Source organism: Lingula anatina, chromosome 8, assembly GCF_051362555.1.
Source record: "Lingula anatina isolate TDL-2025a chromosome 8, LinAna3.0, whole genome shotgun sequence".
In the NCBI taxonomy this organism is placed as follows: domain Eukaryota; kingdom Metazoa; phylum Brachiopoda; class Lingulata; order Lingulida; family Lingulidae; genus Lingula; species Lingula anatina.
In genome coordinates, this window is record NC_141774.1 from 1,786,344 (window position 1) to 1,806,243 (window position 19,900).

The following is a 19,900-nucleotide window of genomic DNA, read 5'->3' on the forward strand; positions in this document are numbered from 1 at the left end:
CAGGGTTAAAATTTAATGGTGAAGCAACGTATTATAAGAGTAAGTGGTGGTTTATATATGTTCTCAATTTTTCTGTGAAAAGGAAACGGGAGATTTTAAAGTGACAATGATGCTATGCTGACGATGGCGAATCTTAAATTTCAGTGGACGGACAGTGGGGGAGCTGGTGCTGCACGTGGTCTGATTGCAGCGCCACCTGCGGGGGTGGTCGCCGGTCACGTGTTCGGGACTGTAACAACCCTGCGCCATCTAACGGCGGGAAGAACTGTACTGGCAAAAACACACAAGAAGAAGAGTGCAATACACAGCCGTGTCCAGGTACGTGTGAAGCGTAGCTTTTATCTTCTCTTTCATTACATATAAGAATGCACCTATAATATTGAGACATTTAATATTATTAGATTGTACGTGTTCAGCAATAATCTCTTATATATTAAAATATTCTAATATTTGAATTAATAAAAAGACTAATACAATTGTTTGGAGACAGTAGGCCATAATACTTACCGATTCAAACAGAAAAATAACATTTTTTAATTATTTCACGAATATTCAATATAATTACCGTTTACGTATTTCACTTCTCGGGGGACTGTTTCCCCGAAATGAATTTTTAAAACAGATTGTTTGTTTCAGCAGTTCGCGGGGGGTGGACCATGTGGTCAGAGTGGTCGCCATGCAACAAGGTCACGTGTCAAGTCACACGCTCACGTTCCTGCAAGAAGCCTAGTCCCGCAAATGGCGGGGAGCAATGCACTGGACCTAAAGAACAATCTAGAAATTGTTTGTTGATTTGCTGTGTAGGTAAGTTAATATTACAATACATTTGGTAAGCTATCCTTAATAAAAAAATACACAATTATTTAATTATCGATTGATTTTTTTTATTAAAACCACAATTGTTTTGTGTAATGATACTCCATCCGTCCGTCTAAATACGACCATGGCCTACACATCATGAATACTGCTCTAATATGTATGAATATATAAGTTAGCTAGAATACTGCGAATATAATTCTTTAATGTGGAAACAAATATATATTTCATATATAATTAACATTAATTAGTTATTTTTATAGCATATGTTTATTTTGTGAAACAATTTCCGTCCGTGTATGCTCAACACATAGTACTGCTCCTCTGGGGCCAGCATAGTACGTTGAAAATGTGTCTACCAACCAATGGTAGTAGTAACTGTACAGTAGGGAAACAAACAGAGATGATGTTCTGCAAGTTCTGCCTGGATGTTTTCCATAAAGGTATCTCCACCCTAGCACTGTCTCTATTTCAGATGGTCTTATAGAGAAGCTGGGCCTGGAAGTGACGTCATACAACTGGTATAAATGTTGACGTCATACAACTGGTATAAATGTTGACGTCATACAACTGGTATAAATGTTGACGGCAACCATTCCATCTCCTTTCCCTGATCCAAACAACGAATGTGGACGATGTTGTTTTGTTCCGTAACATCCTTGTTCGGGGATAGACCATCTTCATTTCTTATTATCACTGGTCCTGGGGACCGAGCTTGTCAGATGTGAATCGCGTGAGCCGACTGCCTATAGTTACCGCAAAAGGTCCGTGAAAGACGAGGGCAAGGCGCTATGAACGGGGCACCCTGCCAAGGTACCACAGCGTTGCCAGATTTTCAAATCTCCGTTGGGGTCGAAATTGTCGAAAGGACCCAACATGATGGTAGATGCTGATCATGAAACAACAGAACGAGCCACTTGTTTCTTACATCCTCGCAGCATTTAACAAATCGTTATGTATTTCTTTATTTAGCATACTGATATTTCTCACGCCATATTTAGATCTTAAAGCTGTAACATTATATCCCCTGATGAAAATATTTCAGATGCATTAAAAAGAGATTATCATATCAATAAGACGTTACAAGGCAGACGAAAAAAAAACGTAGAAATTATAAAGGAAACACTCTCACAGTCTATCTCTTCGATGGGAGTTCGATAATCAAAACACTGGTAAATAAAAAGATATTGCACTCACACATTGTAAAAAAGTACACAAAGGTCATATGTATAGTTTGGACAAAACAGTCATACAGCTTAAACTGAACCTTAAACGCAAACCGGTTTGCTGTATTCTTATCTATTCTATTTTTTTCCTATCTTTTTTTTCTAAAAGAGGCGAAGTTAAAGCAGTATACACTGGAAAAACCAAGAGCATTGACCTTTTGAAATGGTGATTCTATGAATTCTCACTGTTATGTTGTGTCAGCATCAGCACGCTTAGTGGTTTACGCCACGTCATAACGGAAGGCATTACATTACGTGGAACATACAGACGAGATGTTTTGATGAATCAGTTTCTTTAAGTTTACATAAGTGACATATTTGTTATAAAGCAATATGACATATTTATACATAACCAGTAATGCCCTAAAACAACGACCTATTTAAGTGCCTGTAATTAATGTGTTATTCAAAAAAATTTTTTTTTTGTTATTGCAGTTTGAACTAAGATGGATTTTTTATTTCCCACCCAAGTGGCAAGTTGTCAAAACAACACTAAGATAGCACAGCTACATTCCAGTAATTTTGGTTTGTTGCAGTATTTCTATTCACCATGCATATCTTCAACATGAAACCGATGATTTATTTAAGTACGGAATCAATGTTCTTCAGCTTTTTCAACGATTTTTTCTTTATGTTTTTGCCAATAATGTTAGTGATTATTTGAGCTTATGAAAGTGACTCAAACAGCAGAGAGAGACAAGAGCAAATTTATACTTGTAATGAAGATGCTATTCCAGCAAACGAAATATTTTCTACAGATGATTAATCTCAAATATTATTTTGAATTTAGAGATTATTGCTCATGATTAAAGTTGATCTATGTATTAAGGCAAGGCAATTGGCATTAGTAGTGGCTTTACTTAAAGGGATAATAACTCTTCGTATGAGATCTATATTTCACAATAAAAACATTGTGAATAACTCATAGAAATATATTATATTCTGTTTTATCAAAAAACGGCAGTTATAGATATTATTCTGATATCTGAGCTTGTCTTTAGACCACGTGACCTCCATTGATGGCTATAATCTGTTAAAATCTCTTAAGAGATTTTAACAAAAAACCAAACTTTTTAGAAAAAAACCAGGGACTAACTTTGAATGTAAAAATGGATTCATTAACCATTGGTAAGTATGGGAAAATTGTTGTTTGCTCCAGGAAAATTCATTTTTTGACCGAAACGAAGAGTTATTATCCCTTTAAAAGAAGTATACGTAAACGATATAGTGCTTACTTTACCGTAGTGATTATAAAATTTCACAACAAAATCAAGGGCCGAAAGAACTTTTTTTAGAACCACAGATTCATTCATATTACAAAGTGAGGTAATAACTATAATAATTCTGACAATTTCATTTAAGTTCTTGTACCTGCAGACTACTCTAAATCATTGGCATGGCTTGACAAGTATAAACATTATGATAAATAAAAATGTTATTTTGGAACGAGTTATCCCATTGTTACTTTTCACAGTTTTTTAAACACAGAAAATTACTAAAGAGCGAATATTATGCAATTTTGTGCATTAAACATGCTAATGCACTTTTCTATATTCAGTTCGATCCATTTGATCACGATGCAGATTAATTTTAATCCAAACTGAATTTGACTTGATTTGCTACATGTGTCTATAATTAACATAGTGCATTGATCTTTGCGAGTGAACTTTTAGTATAAGAAGTGTGTGTACTATAACAACATTTTAGTGACTTTATGATTCATTCTTCCTTATTGTTACTTCAATGATTTCAGACACTAATCTATGTATCATTATTATTATTGAGAGTGTGCGAGATGCGTGGAATTAACATGACACTTAAGTCCTGACAAATATTATGATTTTTTAAAAATTACTATGTACTTTGATATATAATGAGCATTTTATTGTGTGTTAACCATGATCATTATTATTAGCATGCTGTATTTTAATTACTTTACAATACTTTTGCATTTTAATAACATATTGCATATTGTGTATTTTAAAAATATTAAATGCGTGAAGTGTTATAATTATAAATACATTTGGTTTATCAATCTTATGATTGTTGGTCGATATTTGAACAGATGATTATTGTTATATGAACAGTGTATTTTACTTTTGTTAATGATGATGACATGGAAGTGATTAAATGCATTAAGGAAGATTCTTACATTTTGCGACTTACTTATTCATCAGTATTTAATGAATTCGTGGATTGAATTTAATATAAATAAGTGTTTCTCTTATAGTCATCACAAAGGAGGGCAACAATGTGAACAAATATGAAGATGAACAAGTACTTCGTCATGAATGATGCCCTGGTCGCAACGTTGTGGTGAATGCTGTTCATTGGACAGGGAGCGATCGGCCCTATTGTCTCATGTAGTGCATTCCTACTATGTCTTAAATGACAACCGAAAGAGAAAACGGTATAAAAAATTTGTTAGAGCCATAATAAGAGAGCAACAGGTTTAAATATCCGCATGAGAAAACAAACAAAAAGTATCTGTGGGCCACACATTAAAAGGTGTAAATTCCAATACGAAATATATCCACGAACAATTGTTTTTTCCTAAAAAGTTATTGTACATTGTACCACCAGCGTAGGCGATGGCGGTACACATGGTTTTAGTCCTGACCCGCCTGTTCCGCCGGTGTGACGGAACTGAGAGTCTTGTGTGATACAGAGTCCGGGACTGTCAGATTCAGAAACCAGGGGTCCGGAGGAGGACCTCTGATTTCTGAATCTGACTGTCTGCTTTGAAATACAGGGTCGCTCCGGACCCTAAGTAATCTTAATATAGAGTGAACCCCGGACTCTCTGTTATACCGGACCCTACTTTCCGATACAGCTATGGCGAAACAGAGAGTCCGGAAGTCCGATAATAAATGAGAATATAATGTATTTCTGTCTTCTAGTTGTATGTTATGCGTGGCTATAGGTAAAAAAATAAGCTTAAACTATTAAGCCGATGAATTTCTGGGTGGTTGGCACAGCGACCTCATGGACAAGTGGAACAGCGTCAGGCACTAATGACCAATGTAAGTAAAGTAAATGTTGCCCTTGTGTTTCGTGTTCGAGCCCTATACCTCCTAAATTATTATTATAATATATTTGTTTCGTTACCAGTGCAATTTTACAATTTTTCGTAATAAAACCATCACATTTTTCTTTAAACTCACACTGACAACGGAACGAATGTTGATAATGGGAAAGTCGATTTTACCAAAGGTATGGTGAAAATGAAAACTTTTATAACGCAGTAGATTGATGGTAATATCACAGCAAAAATACCCTTAACCGAAATGGCATAGGCAAATAATTGTAACTGAAAACATGTCATCGAGCACGTGTATATTTACCCCCGAGCACGCCGTTATCTTTTGCCTGAAGTCACGATGGACATAGGAGCTGTTCGAAGATACATATCTACGAATTGGAAGTTATCAAGCAGGCACCTTAACTAATGCTAAACGTAGCATAAGAAGAGCTACTGTTAATCATTATAAAGTAGTTTTATGTATTCCATCTACCAATACTATGTTCTGTTAAAGATAAAGAACATTTTATTAAAGCTGCAATAAGCCCGTATATCTGTTGTTTGATATTAAATATATTGTACACATTGCATGAGGTAAAGTTTGCACATGGTCTCCTTTTGCAGCTTGAAGAGGGTATTTTGTACTATCGAAGAGAAATAACGACAACTAATAAAGAAGATGGTAAAAAATAACTGTGTGGGGAGAGTGGAGAAAATTAGTAGAAAATGAGGAAGGAATGACCACCATAATACAACAGCTGCACGATGAAAGTATGTTAAAATCGATTTACAATACATAAATGTTAATTTTTTACTTATGTCTGACACAAGATCGTGTCAAACCCTGAATTGCCCTAAATTCAAAATGCATATTTCCTAAAAGAATGTTTGAAATATTTCTTTCTATAACAGGGGGTGCTGCACAACGTTACCTAGGATCATACGTGGTAGTGGGAAAGGATACAACGAAGGGGACTTACATGTGGCCAGACAAATGTGGCGGGAAACTTAAGACCCCTGTAAGTGTTGCTTTCTTTCTTTGTATTTTTGTATTTACGGATGGAAAAAGTAAACAATAAGTAAAAAAAAAAATACAAAGAAAGAACACGCTTGCGGTAGAAGGGTTTTGCGAAGTTTTTTTTTTTTTAATTAAGCTGTGTATGTTAGTTACCAGGTAGTCATAGTTTCTTCTAGTTTTTTTCATTTTTTAACCTTTTTAGATTTTCTTTCTTAACTATATCATTGTTACGGTTATCACTCTAAATTACCTTATCTTTTCACCACTACATGTATTGAGGTTTTTATTTCATTGTTATATTATACTGAGTAAAATCATAATATAAAGAGGATTTATCATTTATCACTGCAACAGTTTGATAATTTCCATGCGATCTATGAGGCTGCAGTAGTTATATGCTTACCAGGGCATGGCTGTGTGTTACACATCTCCTCTTCAATATCGCTTCCAACACAAACTGCGCCGCCATTGGCTGGAGCGGAAGTCGTATAGGGGTAGGGGATTTTGCCAATAGAGGGCTTCGTGTGAAAACTAGTTATTTTTCATACCACTTGGTGCGCTGTATTCACACTCACAAAATGTTGACGTATGTCGTTTTAAGAGATAGTATATGTAAACCGTAACAATCACAAATATGTTGAAGCAGCAGCGTTAGAGGTAGCAGGTTTGTTATTATTTACAAGCATTTTCAATTGATTATTTTTAAATAAATGTTTTATAAATGTTCAGACAGAATGTTGCCTTTATTTATAATAACCTTTTCAAAATCCCATGTTTTTGATTTGTAATATTTAGCCCGTTTAACCTCAATAAGTTTAAGTGTTTTTATTTATTTATTTACATATGTATTACTATAATTTATTCATTTGTTTATTTATTATTATTATTATTATTGTTGTTGTTTATTTATTTATTTATTTATCTTTTTTTTTTTTAGAATCGGAATCGGGCCAGTGAACTTCTGGGCCTGGGTGGTATTTGGCAAGTGAGATGAAGAAAAATATAATAATTGTTTTATAAGCACTGTTAAAAAAGACTTTCTGGCATAGATTGCATGAAACTGGAAAACTAGCAACTTAATCACCTTAATCTTTTGCATTCATTAAAGTGCAAAATAATGTATTTGGTTTTGTTCTAAATTTGGCCCATAAGTATAAATAATACATGTAGTATATATATAAATATCAGCACTTTATGTTTTACATATCTAACTTAAGGATTTTCTCGTTATCAGTAATATTTTATATATTAATTTATTATTCATGTTTCCCTTTCGATTAATATTTAAATTTCTGAGACATTTTAGCATAGATTTATATATATAAGTGAATAAAATTACTAATGTTAAGCACTTTGTGTGTATGTACTTGATCACAGACAAATAGGAACGATTCTAGTATGTGTCAAAATTATCTTGAAAAAAAGGAACTATGATTAGGATTTAATGCTTTATAATATTAAATTATTTTTTATAGTATTTAAAAGATAATTTAAAACCAAATTCACATAGCTGTGGCACTGCCACAATTTATGTTTATGAGACCTTGGGCCTGGAGGGTCCATACATTTATAAATGTGTTGTAAAGATAACATGTTTCAGGATTTTGACTTTCAAATTGGCAACAGAGGAAGGAGGGGGGGAGCTCATCGTCCTGAGGTGGCACTACACCTACATACTTGTGCATGCAGTTAATTAATTTTATTCATTCCAACATATGTTAAAGGGCAAAGCAATCCACATCATAATAATATGATCCATTCTTACCAAGACAAATGTTCAAAGCAAATATATAGTGGTATGCTCAGATACTAAATTTACTACTTTTAAAATGTACATGCACTTTTGTCTCATTTTAGTCTTAGCTACCTAGCAGTCTCTTAGGACTAAATTTGTTTAATCAAAATCAGGGACTCGATTGATTTATGTTTGATAAAACTGCTGTTTGCACACCTTTGCGTTGGATGGTATATCATGATCTATATATTGCCCCTTTAATTCAACTAATAAATGATAATTAAAATGATTCTGAAGTAAATTTGAATCAAATTAAAAGTAATGAAAATAAGAAGAAGAAAGCAAAAATGTAATATGCAAGTAAACATATTAAAGCTACATAATTAATTATTCATATTAAGAGCCTGTAACTTGAAGTTTTATAAGTGAATAATTGTTCACTGTGTACTGTTTTAAGTGCTGTACATATATAATCCACCGAGCTTAAACCTTTGAAAGATTGGGTAGAGAGTTTTGCACATGCATGCTCGCTTTTAAGCAATGTCATTGGTAACTAAATAATAGCAAAAAGTACAAAACTGTAGTACCAAAACACTTGAAATATATTTATTCACACAAACCTTACTGTACTTTTAGCAGAACCATGTCACCCACAGAAAAAGTAGTTTGAAAAAAAAAGAAAGAAAGAAAAAGATGTAGTTTATATAAGGGAGTTTAAATAAATCTCCATTTTTGCTTATGTACACATGCTTACTAGATCCTATATATATATATATGTATAATAATATGGAATAATTGCTTGACCTTCACAGATGACTAACCTCTGATAATCTCTTACGAGATGGGGGAAACTCTCTAAATTATTTGTTGTCTTGGGTGGAAATAAATAAAATGATATATGATAAAAAATGATGCACAAAATAGCTAACTGTCAATTCTGAAGCAAAATATATTATAATTGTCAATATCATGTTTCAATTGTACAAAACAGGTAGAATGAATATAAGTCAAATGTGTAACTAACATAAGGCTTCAGGCCCATAAAAGTTCAAGTTCATTATCTGAAAATGGCGGAAATAGAAAATGAAAATTTCATACATTCAAGAAAAAAAATAACCCAATCAAGATGTTTTTCCAAAATGAATAAATGATAATAACCCAATCAAGATGTTTTCCCAATTTGACCTGCATGTCAATCCATTCTTGTAAGTTACAAAATACTAAGTAACACAGTTTTTCTTTAATAACATTTGTGGTGGCAGTGCACGTAGTAGGTTTTTTGACAATTTTGATGCAATATTACATAATGATTAACAGCATAATCAACACCAACTTATAAAATATAACTATCATTCGAATTTATGCCTGTTGGAGTTCTAAGTCCCACAGTGAAAATGCCAATATGTCAAAAATCTAATTTCGCAAAAAAAGAAAGAAAAAACTGTATAACTTCCACAACAAATAACCAATAAGCTTGGTTTTAAAATTGAAGCTGTAGCTGTTTAGTCCTATGTTACTTTTCTGTAAGTTTGAGAAATGTAAAGGACATGGTTTTTCTTTAATGGTCACTATTGTGGCAGTGCCCAAAATAGGGTTTTCTTCACTTTTGATGCAATATTACATAATGCTTAACAGTATCATGACCATCAATTTTTAATATAATAAAAGTAGCATGGATTTTTAGAAAATGTGTCCTGCAGAGGCCTTCAGGCCTATGGAAGTTCAAAGCTACACCTTGAAAATGTCAATATGTTAACAATGTTACTTCACAAAAGAAAACTGCATAACATCAGAAAATTAACCAATCTGTGTCTGTACATAACAAAACTGTCGCAAGTGTTGCACTATTCAAAAGTTAATTTAATCTTCTGCCCAACAGGCATGACTTTGAATTGTCTCTTGTCTGCAACTACTGAAAATCAAGAAAAAGATATTGTTAGTTATTAGTATTAATCATCAAACCATAGGTGACATGGTGACATTTCCAAACAGACAGGAAAACGTGACCCCTTCTATTTCGAAAGAGTCCAGGAATTTTAAGTATCAAAAACTGTGAGATACTTAAAGGCTTTCTTTGGGCTTTGTCAAACTTTTAAGCAATTTAATGAATTTGCCAACTAAATCCATAAATTTAGATAGTAATTCATGTCTTTAAAATAAATAAAATATATTGATGCCCATTACGTCTTTCTTAGAATTAAATTTTTACTATTTTATATGTAACATCCAACTCTTACTAGTAAATTAATATCATAATTCTCATTATTAGTATTATTTTAACAAAGTAAAATTCCATAATCATACCAATATTTCTTAAAATCAGTGTGGCTACATTTATTCTGAGTGCTAAAAAGTCCGGCTGGGAGATCCTTGGGGTTTTGCTTAGGCCATATTTCAATAGGTGCTCCACTGCCTGAATAAAAATTAATAATGATAACAAAATTATTATTAATATACTAAGAAAAAAGAAAGGAAAATCCCACAATATTTTATGTATATACACAAATATGTCTATACAAAGTTAATTTTGTTGTTCAAAACATAACAGATTACTGTCTGCGCTGTCCATAAATTGTTTAAAAATTCACATGAGGTGTTTATATTTTTGCTCAGCGTATATTAACATGGTCTGGTTACATTGAATAGTGCCTAACCTTGCTGGGGAGTTAAGTAATAAAATTAATTATTTTTTGCCCTATAAATGTTTCACTTGGGAACTCTTCATAGGTGTACAAGTTTAGAACTTATATTAAAATGTATGCTTCCTAGGTAACTTAACTCACATGTATGCACCAAAGACCACAAGTGTATCCATCTTATTGTTTGTCGTGGTCAATGGTCACATACTGACACATGATGTCTTTTATTCTTGAGAAGTTGCTGAAAATACATTACAAGAAAAAATATACCTCTTAACCAAGCATAATATTGAATTGTCTAAACCTTGCACACATAATTAACATAATTTATTATTAATACTAAACAACATACATATAATCATTTTTTTACATGACGAGACTGAATTAATATTAGACCATTAATATTCAACTACCCCCAGTTTCTTGTGACGACTTCTTTTTCCTGTCTTGTCTCTCCCAGTGAATTAAAAAACGTGAATTTACTGGCACCTTCCTTTCTTTCATAATACTATAGACACAAGTGAAAAAAAGCTCCAGTCATTAAAATATGTCTACAAAATTTCACAAAATACAACAATTGATGTTGGTATGGAGAAATACTCAAGTGACGGATCTAATACAGAGGACTAAAATTCTCCAAATCATGTCTTTTGACTTATTTTAATACACAAATACATTTTTTGGTAAAACATGATAATTAGATATTATATAGATTTGTAATTGCCTAATGTCAAGCATTTCTTATAGCAGAGTTACATTTATCGCAGATATAAGCTGCCTATATTTGTAAAAACAACCTTAATCCAAAATTTCAATCTAAGAGAGTCCCATGTAAGGGTTGAATGATTCTAGGACAATCCACCCCCCCCCCAGACAATTCCCCCCCACCCCCCAGGACAATTCTCCTCGGACGATTCCTTCTCAAAAATTTATAATGAATTCCCTTTTCATTGAGTACAAGTACAGGAAGATTTATTAAATATATAATTGAAGTATAACCACCTATCCTTCAGGTAAAGGTGGGCAAAACAGATGAACGGGTAAACAGATATTTTATGAATATTTTAGTGTGGTGGATGGTGGGTAGTGGTCAAGCAATTGAAACTGACAAAAAGTCAAAGGGATACATGGATAAGCGAGAATATCAGTATATACCCAACCTCCCCCTGGAGATGCACCTTGATTCAAGATTTATTCAATCAAGGGGGGGGGGGGTAATAAAGCAATTAAAAGTAACAGTTAATTCATCAAAGGGTTACCTTGATGAGTAAGAATACCCCTCCTTTACCTGGAGATATACTTTTAATAAAATATTTTTAATAAAATGTTCTATACTTTTGCCTCGAAAATTTATGTACTTGTACTCCATGAAAATAACTTGTTTAATTCCATTAATATTATATATCCTTGAGTTGCATCATCACACTAAGAAATATTCAGAAAACGGATGAAAAGATTTGAACTTTATACTCTTTACTTTATATTTCTATATAAATATACATTCTTTGGGTTGTGGGGGGGGGGGGGGAATCGTCAGGGGGAAATTGTCCTGGGGGGGGAATTATTCGGATACCGGGTTGAATATTTACCAAGACAGAGTAGTGTCCTCTTCTGATACACACTCCTACAATCACATCATATACTTGGAGGACTTTCTATATCACAAACAAAGAAAAAAATTAAAATAGAAGCAAGTGAAATTTAATTCAAATTAATCTATTAATTACAATTTTGGATAGGAAATAATTACTAACGGCATGCCACCATACCTATATTTCTATGGAAATTAAAAAAGTATTGAGAATAATGTTCTTTTTTAACATAAATACAGAAGGTTAACTTTTAATAAACTTTTATTTATGTATTAATGAATTTCCAAAAGTTCTAGTAAATTTAAAGGTGGCTAAAATAAAATCCAATGTTTTCATCACATTATTTGAGTTTTAGATTACAACACCAACCATAAGAGACAGTGCAATCACATTTGAACAAATTGCATATGGCTAACCTTAGAAAAGTAATTCATGTCTCCGTCATATATAATTCTTGACATTATATGAAGGCTCATATGGAATACCTGTTAAAAGAATCATTTTAATGAGGGGAAACATCTTGGCAGCTGTAAAATTCATAATATTATATTATCATCTTATCATGCATGATGCTATGATATACAAAGACTGATATATACAACACATTCTTTTTTACAATTTTAATGTAACATTCAGAGCTTAAAGAGATAACTACTCTTTGTATGAGATTTATGCTTAATAATAAATAGATTTTAATCAATCACAGAAATATAATAAACTCTATTTTTCCACTAAAATGTTATTTATCGCAATTAATCTGGAATCTGTGCTTTTCATCGAATTACGCGACCTCCATAGATGATTAGCCTTTGTAATAATGTCTTAAGAGACAAGCTTTAAAAAATCTGGACTAACTCTGAATATCGAAATGGATTTATTTACCATTGGTATGTAAGGGAAAACAGAAAAATCCGTTTTCTGGTAAAAATAAGAAGTTTTTTTTTCCTTAATAAAAATTATTTTTTTCACAATAATAATAACAATGATGGTTGTTATTATTACTTGTATGATTATTTTATATTTATTAATTTTAGCCAAATGTCATTGGTGATTTCGCATGTGACATTTAATTTTGTCATCTTATATTGTACCTGTACTTTGTTAGAACTCTTACCTTCTTACCATTGGCACTTCTGCCACTGATAAGATCGAGATAACTGTCAATTACCTAAAACATAAAGCATGTTATATATCTCATTTTAAATAAATCAAACAGCAGAAAGAGAAATACATGTGAGTATGTATGTACTATTAGAAACAAGGCAAATTCTGCAAGGCATTATTTAAGTCTATGTTTTAACATTAGATATTCATAAGATTCTTTTATTTTACCTGTGCAACAAAACTGTTTACTTACTTCATCAGTAAGCATCCCATTTATAGATGAACTGCTATCGTATGTGATGGGATGGGATTTATATTTTCCGAGTGTTCTGTTGGTTGACTCCATGTTGGAGTCTTTGTAAATGACAGAGTGTTTGATACTTTCCTCAAAGATGGTGTTCTTCATGGAAGAGGGAGTTACAATATTGGATTTGGTAGAGTGAACAATATTGGATTTGTCGGTGCTTCTGTGGTTGGATTGGACAACAGGGCTGGTAGGCATATTAGATGATGTAGCTTTTGGAGCTTTTCTGCTAGAAAGCATGGCACTGGAGGTTAACACAATTGGCTCCTGACAGTTGAAGTTGTCCAACACTTGTTCCTCTTGGACAACATGGCAGTCAGCTGTGTCTCCTGAAAGAGCTAAGTTTATCCCATTTTGTCTTTTCATCATCTCTGCTTTATGCCCGACTCTTCCTGACTGTACGCATCTTTTCCCTGGTGTAATAGGTAAATGTGATTGAACACATTCTTTGGCTTCAGATTTTGTGCCTGGCTTTTTCTTGAGTTGCAGTCGTCGCTTTTTGGCAGGACTAGGCCGTAAATCAACCCCACTTTCATTTGAAATTGACTCCTGTAACTTCTGAAGGATTGTTATCAACTTTTCATTTGTGTGGCGGATGGCTTCACCATCTGTAACTAAATAGGTTTTTGACTTAATTTGTGCTAAAAGATCATGGCACTTAGAAAGTTCTGTTTGTTTGGGGAATATTGGTGTTGGGATTTCTGGTGAATTAGAAGATGGCACATTTACATGCACTTCATAGTTACCGGGATCTGTGTTATTTGGTGTGATCTTCATCGATTTAAACAGGACCTCTTCATCTATAGTAAAAAACGGGGAGTTCCTGTAGTTGGCTGGTAGCTGGTCCCAGCTCACACCTTTAAAACATAATATACCAAACAAATGCTTGCATGGCAAGCCATTTAATTGCCAGTCCTGGCAAGTACAAGATGGTGCAACCTCTCCAGATCCAAAAGTGAAAGTGTGCCAATATCCACGTTTGGTCTCACTTTGTATTTGATACCTGGCAGGACCAACCACAAAAATGGCTTCTTCCCTGTCCTCAAGATAGGATGCACTGGCTATTCTTCTCATACAATGTTTAGTAAAAAACTCTGGGCGATTCTGTAGATAAGACGGAACTGTGGCATCATACTTCCTATAATATCCGGCATAGGTATTGTTCTTTTTTATGTATCTGAAAAATGAATTATATCTTTGATTACATGTACATTTATATAAGTCAGAAGTAAAAATTGACATATTTTTAAGACAAGTAAATAATGCAGAATCATACATTGGACCTAGTGAATCTCTTTGAAAACTTTTGATTAACAGTTTTATATGCAACTTACTGTACTTATCAGTAGCTTTTGCACATTCTATTATACAGTATGAAAATCATAATGTTATAACATATCAAAATGATTTACATTAAAAATATTGGGAGTTGGGGCCGGCTGAAGGGCCGGGAAAAATTTTGGTAGTTAAGAGGGTGAACGTTGTTATTTGGTACAGTTTAGAACATTGATTCAGCAATTCAAAATACATGTGACCTTCGAATTGACCTTTGACCCACTTTTCGACATGAACCCCACATTACAAATTTGGAATAAACCTATTTTTACCCACGATTTTGTTTTAAATGGTAATTTTCAACAAAATTGAGAACTTTTGTTTACTGCATTTTGAAGACCTTATCAAGCAGAACACTGGAAGTGGTGTCGCTATTTTTGCTTTTCCTTATGAATGTGCTTACTCCCCTTTTGGAAAAAGTCCTATAGGATCCTATAGGACTTTTTCGTTAGAGCCAGCTGGTGGTACAATACCAGGTGGTATCGCCTCTCTGATCCTCTATAATGAGATATATAAGAATTTTTTGGGCCAATTATAAAAATCACAAATCATTTCCCTTGGAGTATGATGAGTAAAATTAATGCCAGAGATAAATAAAAAAATTGGGTTTGTAAAACTGCACTGGGATAAAAATTGTTTAAAAGGCGTTCGAAAGTTTAGAGTCTAATGCTGCAAGGTCAAAAGGTTAAAAAGTGGCAAATGCTGGGTGAGAAGAGTCCTCCATGTTACTTTCAACCCTTTTCTCCATTCTGACCTTAAATATACACTCAGCTTGGTGAGATTCTGTACAATCACCTTACTTTCAGTTTTGACAACATCTCTTAATTAGTTTCATACGATCTTCCCAGTAGCCCTGTTATATCAAATTGTAATTCAATACGTCACAATACATTGGATCACATCCCTGTAAAAGTTGTTTTAAAGCGGCATAGTCTCATTTAAAGTACAGAGTGATCTTTAAAATTACAGTCTTATAAATAAGCTCACCCTTCTTTGTATCTGTCTGGCAGAAAACGTTCAACAAGGACCTTCACCATGGTGCTGAGGCTGTTACGGTTGCACTGCCTAAGATAATTATATTTGAATGTCCTATTCTGCCTTTCTACACCGTTGTTTGTGTTAACAAAGGAAAGCAGTCTGTGTGCACGGAAAGCCTTTACCCATCTCTGTAAAAAGTAACATTTTACTTTATTATAAACACAGAATTGCTTAAATGCGTGCATTGTGTAGAAATTTTGAGAGCTCAAATTCATTAAAATTTGTATCCTGATATCTTTGGCATCTGTGAAATTACAAAACAGTTCAAACTGTGCGTTGCCTGCAGTCCTTCCCTATTTCTGTTCACCTTATGAACCCTAAGCCAGGTTCCTTCAAACCATTGCCTTAGCTTCTTGCTCTTGTCGTCCTGCCAGACAAGACTTCTCTTAAGGTCTGCAACTGCAGCGTGGTATTCGACTTCGGTTAGAGCTTGTGCAATTTTCCTGAATCGGGCTAAGATCTCTGCTCTTTTTTCAGACATGCCGTTTGATGATTTTCTAAGCCACCTTAGCCACGCTTGTTCACGATGGAAATCACAAAGCAGCACGCTACATCCTGAAAATGAAAAATGCTTATTTAATTAAATTCATCAAATTTGTCACGACAGTTAAAAAAAGATAATGTTATAATGCGTAATAATTGAATCAATACAAATGTAATATTCTTTCTTCGTCTTTATCATTCGACCCTGTTCTGAGGGGTCACCGCAGCGGTTTAACGTCTCCACCCACACCGTTGTGACGGGGACGGTTGTCCTTGGTATAGAAGTCCGGAGTCCTATGTGATTAGTACAGGTTAGGGTAGTTGGAGTAAAATCTTAAGGGAAACGGAATACGGTTCCTAGCGGACTTCCTTTCCTTTAAAACCGGTCCCACGCATTGCCTCCCCCACTCCCAAATCTTGCATATCCTCCTTGATAGCGTATATATTTTTTCCGGCCTCCCTCGTTTTCTCTTTTCTGGTAATTTTCCTTGCCAGCATTATTTGCCCCACATATGAATCAACAGAGATGTTATAGGCAAGCTAAATTAATGAAACAAAACAAGTCGAGAAAAAAAAAACGTACCTGGAGGCACGGATTCGATTGCCTTTATTTCCTCGTCGCAGTTGTCTGTCATGGCGTTTTTGGGCTGCCAAATAGGATTCCAAGACTTGACCATAGCTAGAGCTTCTGAAATAGCTTCTGTGGTTTCGTCCTGTATCACAAATGACGCAACTACCTGGTAGTCTACATTGGTACGCACAACTAAGAAGAACAATGGCAAAGAATATTTTGTCACACGGTACGTGGCATCCAATAAGAATAGTTCATTCCCGTAAGTCGATAAAAGTCTTTTTTGCCATTTTGTTTGGTGAACGAACAGAAGTCTTTCTTCCGAAGTCTTCTGGTTGATAGTTATGTCGTCGGTGAAAGTGTCATCTGTGATGTTTGCGGTCTCGAAATCGATGTCTAACCTTTTTTTGTGGGGGCGAAAAAAGAAGCTGTCATCAGTATTGTCGTCTTTCCAGGATTCCAGGATTCTTCGAAAGTTCTCCTGATCTATCTTGGAAAATCGAAGTTTTATGAGCGCACGATACATGTGGCCTCGGATGTCTGCGATAGATGGATAAAACCTCCTATTCGATGTATCTGGTCGCTGATCTCCATCCAGCTGAAAGGGATAACCCTTGACATATATTTCTATGTGACGTCTCAAAGCCAGCGTCCTAAAATATTAATAAATAAATAATAAATGTTTGTATTACTGACGCCACCGCCAAAATAGATATTGCTAATAGCTGTATTTTATGCAACTACCAATGGAAGATGAACTGATTGCTGTTTTTCTTAATATCCTTAATCATTCGATCCGTAGGAAAATACATGCAAGCCTTTATGCAAAATACAAGTGCAATTGTCCAATTGTTTGAAGCGCCAGTAGTGGTACAAAAATGCTTATTATACTACTTCAATCAAATTATTCAATTAGCCGTCTGTTGTCAACTGTAGATTTGAAAAAAAAAAAAAACAATACCGTGTTATAGTATATCTTCTAATGATAAACACTCAGATTTGACCTAACCTTTCCAACTGGATGGTTTGTATGCTCTGTTTCATCTGGAAGGTAGACGTATATACGCTTTTCGGCGACAACGTCCTTTCCATTCATTATATCATTTCTCAGTTTTGTGGATTGATTTCTGCGAGCATTCTTGGAATCAACCTCAATCTATGGTAAAATTTGGAAAGACAAGTTTAGAAAAATAAGCAGAAAATTATATTGCACAAAAAAGGCTACCGGTAATAATGTATTTAAATGTGCAACAAGTATAAGCTTCACAGCTCAGGTTCACACTTTGAAAATGCAGGGATGAGAAAAAAATTCAATTTAGCCCAAAATAAAATAAATTCAATAACAAAATGATAATCAAATAGAGCTGGCGTCCTAATTTGAGCTGTATGTCAAAATGTGTCTTATAAATCATTATTGTAAGTTAAAAAATAATTAGTAACACATTTTTCTTTGCATAATGTTTGTGATGGCGGTGCACAAAACAGATTTTTTGTCAATTTTGAGGCAACATTACATAACGGTAAAATTACCAATGTTTATTTATCTTCTATAAACAACAAGGGCATTTAAAACAATTGATTACAATTCTACTTCATGACCGAGGGAGTTCCACACACACACAAATATATAACTTCCAGAAAAAAAAGACAATTACCTTGTACTCTGGAAATTTAACTATTTCCAACAGTCGTATTTGCGCGTGGCAACTAAACTTCACTGTTACTTCGAAGTGTTGGTGTTTTGAATAAACAAAATCCGACTCCTGATCGTTTATCTGAAAACGAAAATTAGTACTAGTAGGCTTTTGTCATTTGCCCCCCACCCCTTCCATACAACAAATCATATCCCTCATGAATATCAGACAAGGCTCTAACACCAATGTTAACAAAATTAAAGCCCTATAATTTATATATTTTAGCAACCTTTTTAGCTTTAGCAGCAGCTAGTTTCACCTTAAGGGCTTTATTCCTGTCAGGCCGTGGCGACAATCTAAGATGAGTTCACTATAGGTCATAAAGGGAACCCCATCAAACTCTAGGCGTCCAAATGCAGTGTCTGTTCGTTGCTGCCATCTGATTTTTTTGTTTGAAACTTTCTGCACAGTCTTTGAAACAGTCTGCAATATAAAGATATGAAAGATTATGGTGTTCGTTTTAGACAAATACTTATTTTACAAATTGCACCATTCGTAATATGTTTTCATCAAACCGTTCTCCTAAATCAAATGTAAAGCAAAAGAAAAGATTATTAAAGATTAGAAGAAAAAATGTGGTATGTGGTAATATGATTATTACAAAATCCACGGATACAATCTACTAACTTTGAATGTGACAAGACGAATTCTTTATAACAGTGGCGGATTTAGATGGGTGGGGGGGGGGGGGGGGGTCAGGGCTCCTGACCCCCTTCGATTTCTGGTCCCCTCTTGAAATTAGAATTTTGACTAGCTGAATTATAACTCTAAACCGTAGAAAATGGCACCGCTCGCCCTCTAAAATACCAAAAGTTTTGGGGATCTTCATCGGGTCCCAAACCCCACGTCAAGGGAGGTGGGGGGGGGGGGGGGGGGATGTCGGCTTCGCAACCGTTTACCCCTTCAAATAATCCTGGATCCGCCCCTGTTATGGCAAAATCGTCGTTTACAACGTGATAATCCGTTTTATGTCATTTGTTTTGTTTAGTTTATTAGGCCACCTGCAAAATGTTTTGTCCCAAATCATTTAAAGAGGGTATAGTTGTAGTTGAAATAAGTTTAATGTTGCTTTCATCCATTTGTTTACTTTATTATATCTGCCTACTAGATTAACATTTTAAAGAAATTGAATTTTTAAAAACTTGCTCGTTACGTGTATTACATGATACTACAGTGTTTCAAGTGAGAGTGAAGGTTTGCCTGTTATTTACTTTATTATATAACGTTTATCTTTGGGATTCTTGGAGATGGTGCGGTCTGGCTTCAGGTGTATTATACAGGCTACCAGAGGCGTACATGTGCATGCTAGCTCTAAACCATAAT

At 34.2% G+C, this 19,900-nt stretch overlaps 1 protein-coding gene across 1 annotated transcript; it reads right to left on the reverse strand.

The window, feature by feature from the left end:
• Window positions 1–10,633: 10,633 nt before the first annotated feature.
• Window positions 10,634–17,979, reverse strand: LOC147760163 (uncharacterized). Its single transcript, XM_086994065.1, has 8 exons — window positions 17,893–17,979; window positions 16,896–17,481; window positions 16,137–16,384; window positions 15,779–15,957; window positions 13,406–14,633; window positions 13,163–13,216; window positions 12,046–12,080; window positions 10,634–10,697 (listed from the first exon to the last, which is right to left on the reverse strand). The coding sequence occupies exons 1-8, from the start codon at window positions 17,977–17,979 to the stop codon at window positions 10,634–10,636; spliced, it is 2,481 nt and encodes an 826-aa protein (XP_086850191.1).
• Between the last annotated feature and the right edge of the window lie 1,921 nt (window positions 17,980–19,900).

Excerpts from the sequence above, each read along its gene's own strand:
- LOC147760163 (XM_086994065.1), bottom strand. The coding sequence starts at position 17,979 with ATGAATGGAAAGGACGTTGTCGCCGAAAAGCGTATATACGTCTACCTT. Across the intron at positions 15,958-16,136 it reads CCTGGCTTAGGGTTCATAAG|AGATGGGTAAAGGCTTTCCG; the intron begins GTGAACAGAAAT and ends TACTTTTTACAG. Across the intron at positions 13,217-13,405 it reads ATGGGATGCTTACTGATGAA|GTAATTGACAGTTATCTCGA; the intron begins GTAAGTAAACAG and ends TTTATGTTTTAG.